Raw genomic sequence first — 8,611 nt, forward strand, 5'->3', positions numbered from 1 at the left:
AGCTATTAAGTAGAAATTTAGTGTATCTCGGACTCAATTTGCGATATAAACTTATAGTACCGACACTAAACAAGGCACTTTAAATAATTAATATAAGTAAAAGTTAACGATAATCCAAAAATAACTGTTTTTTGCTATTACAAATAATAGCATACTAGATGTTATTAATAGATATAACTGTCAATATTCTTAATGCTATCGTTTCAAATATCACACATTCACACAATTAACAAATCAGCACCTTTAAAAATATATTCAACAATGTCAAATGACAACTTAAATAAACCTTGACTCGTTCTATTGACTACACCTTAAGTGATACAACTTCTACATTAAAATACACTGTATTATAAAACCTAAATATGCATTAATGTTGCATAAAATTGAATAAAACCTGCTACACTGGCAGTAATATGAATTTAATACATATTCATTAATAATAATAATAATGATAGAGTACAAAAATGCTGTTTGAGCAAAATTAAATTTCTTAATTATTATTATTTCCATAGCACACATCACATCACATATAATAACATAAACAAATGAATACAGAAAATTTTACACACTGGAATACATAATAAATTTTAGTTAAACTTAACAAGGAAATTTTGGTACAAAAAAGTGGGATTTTTCAGCTAACAAGAGATTTTAAATCATTCGCCTCTTTCTTATACACAATGGAAGCATTGTTTATATGACTCACTTAAAACTAATCTTCATTGTTTTGTTTTTATCCACAATACAGGAAAAAATCATGGGCTTTATTGAGTAAGTTTAAATTGCGTAAAAATATTTTTTCATTTCTATCAAAATAATCATAGCTTAGCATTCATATGTATGTAAGTATAATTTAAGAGTAATGCAAACATTACTTATGTAGTTATAACAGCTTCATTACGTCTTTGAAATTGAAATAAATTCAGGAAACTGTTTTTTAACTTAATAGTATGTAATATTAGCAGCTGTCTCTCATTCTAAGTACTAAGTGTGATGCATTTGTAATCGACCACTATGTACAATATATGGCACACCTAAATCACTTTCTGTACATTACTCTTATAATAGACATTTTGTCGCACCATTCATATCAAAAGAATGGAAGTGGCACAAAAGTTGTTTGCCCACATTTTACCAAAATTTTAAATTGTGTAAACAATTTAAAGGAGTATATTGCATGTCCCTAATGGTATGGAAGATCCATTTTAGAGTTCATTATCACTATCACAGCCAAATTAGGAACTAAGTTTAACAAAACCAAAGTAAGTGTAACCTGGACGGAGCCACAGTGTCCTGTTTTGTTCTCGCTGAGCAATGTTTACTGTGTCCCCTTTGTATAATCTGGCAACAGTTTGAACTGAACAGGAGATTTGGGATTTATTTAGAGGTCTGGAGCTGGAGTCATCGCCAGTAGCACAAGTTGTTAGTAACCTTGGCTCCTGGGCAGGTTGCCTGGCCCAGACGAAGTAGCAGTTTGGAGCATGCGTCAAATATACCACCTGATAAATTTATATATAAATAATTGAATTACTGACAATGTTTATATTACATATAAAAATAAATTGAAATTAATTTATTCAAGTATACTTTTGAAAGAAAAGTCTGTCTAAACAATTAAAGTCATGCTAGCACCGTCTCTTCATCAAATATACATGTAATCACGAATAACGAAACTCCTTCCAGGTGAATCCCTGTTATTTAAATTAGACAATCATTTGATAGGGTACAACACTTGTAATTCCAAGTATCATATCCAATTAATTAGAAGTGATTATTTATAACTCTTGTATATGCATACGTGTATTTTATGTATACTGTATTGTAAATGATTATAACTGAATGTTGAGATTTCTGGATATCATTTTATAAGCCATATAGATTAAACAAAATTTACATTTACAAGATTTGTAGAATTTTAATTAGTCCTTAATAATATTAAAAACAATAATAATATTGCAGTAATAAATATATACGGAAGTGTCTTCTGCGAAACTCGCATTTTTTCAAAAGATTTGTTACATGTATCGAAACCTGGGATAGGTTTTATTTAAAATAAAATTTAAAACTGCAAGTCACTTATCTACATTTGGCGCCAAAATTATATTATATAGTTCAGTTAGAATTGAAGTTAGTTGAAAACAATTTACTTTAATTTTTCTGTACATTTTACATAATTTATTTAATTATTTATTTCATTCTTATACAGCCGTAGTACTGCTTTCTAACCGGCCATTAACAACGCTCTAAAATTAACTATTTATTGAATTGTAACAATTTAGCAAATTTCATTCAAGATTACTCCTTAATTTGCTTCAGAAACACTTCAAAGTGAGACCATAAACGATTTATTATGAGCAGCTATAGTCACATAATCACTGGGATAAAAATGACGCTATTAATATATAAGAGATTTAAAGTGTAAGTATTTTTGAAATTTTAACATACCTGAGCATAGACCAAATAGAGGCCACTCTCTTTAACAGTAAAATAATTGGTGTTCAGTTCAATTTTTGATTCACTGTTCTTTGTAGAGACTTCGACGTCACGAACCCATGGCCCAATTAAAGCTGGAAATATTATTCAACAATTAGTAAACTTATAGCTTAAGGAAAACTTTGTAATTACAGTCACAAATACAATTATCTTCATACCAGAACGTCATTGCAAAAAATATATATATACGAAGTACTTATTATAATCAATTCATAAATATTATTTAGAAATTTATAGTGTTAAAAGTATTAAAAATTAAAGAGTTAATAATAGTAAATATATGTACGGTTATATTTTTAAATTGATAAGCATAAGCTAGCCGTGTGAAAATATGTTCTTGTTTTAAAGTATCAGTTAGTTTGTTTACTATAATGGGTTCAACAGCTCTATAACAATAACAATAAGGTTCACAGTCAGCTGTACTTAAGTGAAGGACTTCAGTTTCAGGAATTATTCATTTTTAAGCGCATTTAACAGCAACAACACCAACAATAGGAAAATATTATATCAGAAATATTTTATTTATTACTATTAGCATACAATAATCTGCTTTTTTTGCCAATAACGCGAGTGTATAGCATTCCTCATCGATTAGTCAGTATAAATAGCCCATTGAGTCAAAATGCAGGACAACCTGTGCTCAAAGGAAAAAGAGCAAGGAAAAACAATATGTCGTATACTTCATTTGTATCTATAATTCATGTCGTGTTAGGGTAAGAAAATATCATAATGATGTTTCAAATGAAATATAAATCTACCAACTCCCTCTGGGCCTCAATGATTGAATTAGCTGCAACTATTAAAAGGGAATATATATCCAGCATAGACTTTTAAGCAAAAACAATACTAAGGAAATATAATTACATTTTTTTATTACCCCTATCTGAATTATTATTTCAAATTTGACCAAATTAGTATAGCTTAATTAAATTGAGAAATTGGTGTTAATGTATTTAATATTATTATGTTTGTTTTTTGGTATTTATTACACTGAACTAACATTCATACTTTTGCTATAGTTTAAATATTTGCACAATGTTATTGTAATCTATTTAATTGTTTTTGTTGTAATCTATGTGGTTGAACTAAGTGCTGATTAATTTGAAGTGCAAGCGATTAGTTATATGATATATAAAAACAAACAAAATAAAAATGTATTTATATGTATAAAATTTGTACAATTTTTATTCCTTTGTTCCTTTTTATTTCAGGAAGTAATAGGATTAGACAAGAGTATACATAAAAATTATATCTGTTGGATATATCAATTTAAATGTACTATGTTTAACAGCTCTTCAATTAATATAGCTGTTTAGATTAGTTGAATATATAACTAATAATATCTCACTGCATATATATTGAGCTAGTTTTAAAATAACTTTAGATTGTGTATTTTTACTCTTATTTTATAAATATATGTAATATGAAAGAAATTCTAAATAATAATATTGTTGTTAATATTAATAATATTGTTACACCGATGTTAATATTAATGTAATACAAAATTTAAAATAAAGATGTAGTATAGTTTCTTGAGTAAATAATAACAGTATACAAAGTAACCAATTTGCTTATAAAATTAAATAATTGTTACCCATAACATCTGTTGCATATTATTAGCACAACTACATTTTCTAGTGAATGAAAAGGAATTTAAAAAAGGAATCATGTAGAGATGTCTGGCCGTTTAATTACTGCAAGAGATTAATTATTAATCAGAACTGGCATAAATATAAGCTAAGCATTTAACTATGTGACTGTACTTAATGGTTCACAGAGTGTGCTAATATAATTTGTACTTTACACCATTGTAATAGAGTTGATGGCTTTGACATGTGTAGATGATTCATGTGTAATAAACACTCATAGTAAATATAAAGGCTTTATACACACATCCTGCGGTATAAATTAACATTTTAATAGGCATTCTTGCATTGTTTTATTAGATTTTATTATCTATTATAGTTTATTAAAAATATATATGTTAATAAAATAAATTATTGTTAATAAGACAAGATATAATTATTTTATTTTTAAATATATTTTATTTATTGTATAAAGCAAAAGCAAATAATTTTTTATAAAGATAATAAAAGTATTGTAGTAATTATGTTAGTCAATTCACATAAATAATAAAATGAAGTGTATTATACTCACATTGAGTCCCAATGTTTAGTTCTCTCATAGCACCATTGAACTGTACGACTAGAGGTTCTGCAATTAAAGTGTGTAACCATAAGTTAAAATACAAATAACATCAATGGAAAGAGTAGACTAAGCCATAGCAATTGTCCCTACCTTTTTGGAAGACAGACAAATCATATGTTGGTTCTAAATCATGACTAGGATTTTTTTTACTGGAGTCTACTAGTAGCATATCTTCACCAAGATCTTCAACATAGTACTTTCTCGCGTTAGGAGATATTTCACTTCTACGATGGTCCATTCGACCTTCACGTACTACCTCTGGGCCTTTGCCAAGGTGAGGCCTCAAATTTGAGATCAGTGGACTCTGAACAATCTTATCTTGATTTAGAACTCCGTCTCTTAGGTTCTGTATCAGAAATTGTTCTCTTAAGTCGTCCAGTTGCCTTCGCATCGAAATCATTTCGTTCCAGTAATAGAATGCAATAGAACAGCTTATTACCATACATATTACACTGAGTAAAAAGTTGAATATAAACAATAGCTTTATTTTCTTGGAAGACGCTATTGAAAATGTCGTATTTATATGAACACCAACGTCCGCCGGCTTCTCTAAAATAAAAGAAATAGAACATGTTCGTTTAATTTAATGTTTGAATTTTAAGTGTAGAAAGAATCTATGGAACTGAAAATCACCTGTTTTCAGATGAATAACAGTCCCGTCGTTTACTTTCTTATTTTTACCCGTGTTCAAAAAAATATTTGCTGCACCTGCCGAATTCAATGGGACCCCTTCACCTAGATTTATTTTTCTTTCGCCGTCCATCGTAAATATTATGATTGTGTGTTGTACTACACTATTTAGTACACTACACTACCGTTCACACAATCATTAGCGTAGGCGTCGCCGTCCCTAAACAAAGGAAGTAAAGCTTATTAAAAGTTCGCACGGACCGTAAGATAACCGCGAGTTGATAACAAAAAAATCCTGACACTTACGCACTAATAATAAAATAATGTGGAGTTTAATTCATTAATAAGTAATTATTTCACTGAAAACGTCTACATTTACAGTTTTTATCTCTATTCACTAAAAACAAGTCCGTCTACCGCACCAAAACAAACAAAAAAGTAAATAACACGAGCAAAACTTTCAATACGTTCGTTCGGCCGCCGGCTGGCATTGGAGCGCGCGCGCGGCTTGACCGCTACTGTCGACGCGCCAAATTCAAACTGCTCAGAGACAAGCGCGATGTGAACGGAATGTAGGCCGACCGACAAGAGAGGCGCGTTCGCGAGTGGCGACTGTTATGCGCTGGGTACTCGAAGGTTTTACAGTGAAGGTTCGCCGTATCGTACTTATAATCGTTTTAATTTTTTCAAAGCATCAGTATTGATGATTTCAGCAAATATTTTAATGTTGACAGATAACTCAATTGTTGCTCATTCCTAAAATAATTAAATAATATTTACTTTTAATTGTAATTTGTCATTATAGTATTCATTTAGTATATTTACTGAATAATACGCAAGCTATAATTTAATTTAATTTTAAACAATTAAATTGATTAGAGATACATTTATTAAATTATATTTATTCAAATTCTACTACATAATAAAAATAAATATTCAAACTATCAAACATTTATGTTTTATCAAAAAATCACATTTTTCGTAGGATGATTTCCTACGAAAAATTATTTCTTACTTAAAAGAACCGTCTTTATAGATTTGTTTTAAATGAAAATGTATTTTTTTTTGTTATATGCTTAAAATATTAACATCATTGATTACAACAATGACCACATGTTATTTAATTAAGATAGTCGGAATTCAATATGGACTGAGTTTTTACTTAATTTTGACGAGAATTGATTGTAGTTATTATAAAGCTGCATTAATATTGTGTTTTTATTTACCATTAGTGTTATAGTAAGTATAGTAAATTTTCAATGTAATGTAGTCAACTGCATTTTTTTACTTTACTCAAAGCATACATTTAACACATAATTGATTTCGAAATAGACTATTTTTGAAAATTTTCACTATTTATAATAATAATCGCAAAATTTTACTGAATCTTATGTATGGTATGCGCCAGCTGCTACCGTAGCATGTCTGGTAAAGATACATTTACACAGTCAGTTTTTAGACATGTGGTTTGTTCCTTTTAGGAAACCCGTTTCTGAAGGTCTTCCATATACAAAAGTTATGGTATATTCTTAATTCCACTGCCAAAACAGGAAGTCAGTAAAATTAATATAAACTTAAGTTTAGAATAGTTATCAATTTCATATTTCGCAAACAATTAAAAAGTATAAGACGTTACGGTTTCGTTATCCATCAATATCACATATTTTATATAAAAACAATTAAGTTAACTTGATTCTGTTTTCCTTTATATTTAACCACGATCTTGAATGACTGTTGGACGTTGACGTAGTTTCGTATTTGGTAAACAACGTATGCGTAGTAGTGCCATGTTGGGTGCATACCCGATACAGTACGACGCATCTTTTTGTGACATACAATTAGCCAAAGTCGTCATAAAAAAATTTTACCATTAAAAATCAATTTCAGTTAGATTTGTAGCTCGTAATTGATTATGTAGGTTAAATCGTATCTTTAAGGAAATGTCACGATAACGAAGTCGGTTACTATAAACAAAGCCTTATCAGAATTCTAAACCCATGTGGACAAATTTAGCAGGACTATTCGTGAGCGCGCTCCATGCGGAATGTTTTTGCATTTACTGCGGGCTCGTCGCTAAGATTCAAGAAATGCAATGCTTGTCATGTGCTTAGCAAATCTTATGGGTAGTAATAATAGAATACCGTCCTGTTTGAACATTTCGTTGCTGCTGTACTATGTTATATTTCCGTTACTGAGATATTTGTGTTATCTAGCTAACTTAGAATGATACGATGAACCTTCTATTTATAGCCAGAATGACAGGGATAAAAAATAGGCGCCAGAAAAACCTTGATCCTCAAGCTCAGGTAGTCTGGCATACGCTTACCTTGAAATATATCCGTAAGGAATTAAGAGATTATATTATTGTGGATAGAAATCAGGTAGAATATTGAATTAAATAAAACTTAAATTTGTTAATTATTTCTTGAATAACTATCAACAAGGGCGTTTTTAAAACACTAACAAATCCGTTATAGGATGTTCTTATCATATTCAACATTACTATACCACGAGCATTGATGTAGCGCTGTAAATAGAATGATATTTACATTGTGTTTGGTATTTATATTGATAAGCCTGTTTCATACTAGACTAAAAGTTGAGAATTATTTAAATAATTTCTTCTAGTACTGCAAAAGTTAATTTAAAAAATGGGTATTTAATTATCTTCATACGTCATGCTACGTAGATATTAAATATTTCCAAGGCGTTAACATATTTTATAACACTAAAAAAAATCCCTAAACATGATACATTTTGAAACTATTGTTATTTAAATATGTGTATACAATATTTTAAAAGTCGTTTCAAAGACAAGAAATATTATCTATTTATGGTAAAACCCTAATAGTTCACAACACATATTTTGCACTCAAAATTTCATACAAATATGTCGTATTCGTAATTTAACAATTACCTACGTGAATTGAATAAAATAAAATATAAGAAATCGTAGATCGGTTCAAATGCCGGAAGCTGGAATAGCTGTTATAAGAAATCAATTGACATGTATTTCTGATTAGTCTAAAGGGTAACTGTAGAAAAAAGCTTCTGCCGATAAGTCAACTTTTAACAACAGCTGCAATATTTTCTTTTCAGTTTCATATAAAATTAAATTGTATTTATTTATTATACTTGTATTAACATTAATTTAAAATATTAGAAAACAAATAAAAAGCCATAACGATAAACAATCTGATTGTAATGCAACATTTGAATGACCGAATAAGCTTCAAATTTAAATGGAGGAGGAGCATGAATAGGTATTTATGAATGAGTT

The 8,611-nt window shown here is 29.1% G+C and overlaps 1 protein-coding gene across 2 annotated transcripts; it reads right to left on the bottom strand.

Annotated features, from left to right (window-relative positions):
* Window positions 1-730: 730 nt before the first annotated feature.
* LOC124532585 lies at window positions 731-5,961 on the bottom strand. Of its 2 annotated transcripts, none has more exons than XM_047107560.1 (6): window positions 5,638-5,961; window positions 5,383-5,551; window positions 4,792-5,250; window positions 4,651-4,707; window positions 2,446-2,567; window positions 731-1,499 (listed from the first exon to the last, which is right to left on the bottom strand). In XM_047107560.1, the coding sequence occupies exons 2-6, from the start codon at window positions 5,462-5,464 to the stop codon at window positions 1,236-1,238; spliced, it is 984 nt and encodes a 327-aa protein (XP_046963516.1). In that variant the 5' UTR covers window positions 5,465-5,551; window positions 5,638-5,961; the 3' UTR covers window positions 731-1,235. The 2 variants fall into 2 exon arrangements, with proteins under 2 accessions (XP_046963516.1, XP_046963505.1); XM_047107549.1 differs by having other exon boundaries at window positions 5,335-5,551.
* Window positions 5,962-8,611: the final 2,650 nt, after the last annotated feature.

This window comes from Vanessa cardui, chromosome 1, assembly GCF_905220365.1.
Source record: "Vanessa cardui chromosome 1, ilVanCard2.1, whole genome shotgun sequence".
In the NCBI taxonomy this organism is placed as follows: domain Eukaryota; kingdom Metazoa; phylum Arthropoda; class Insecta; order Lepidoptera; family Nymphalidae; genus Vanessa; species Vanessa cardui.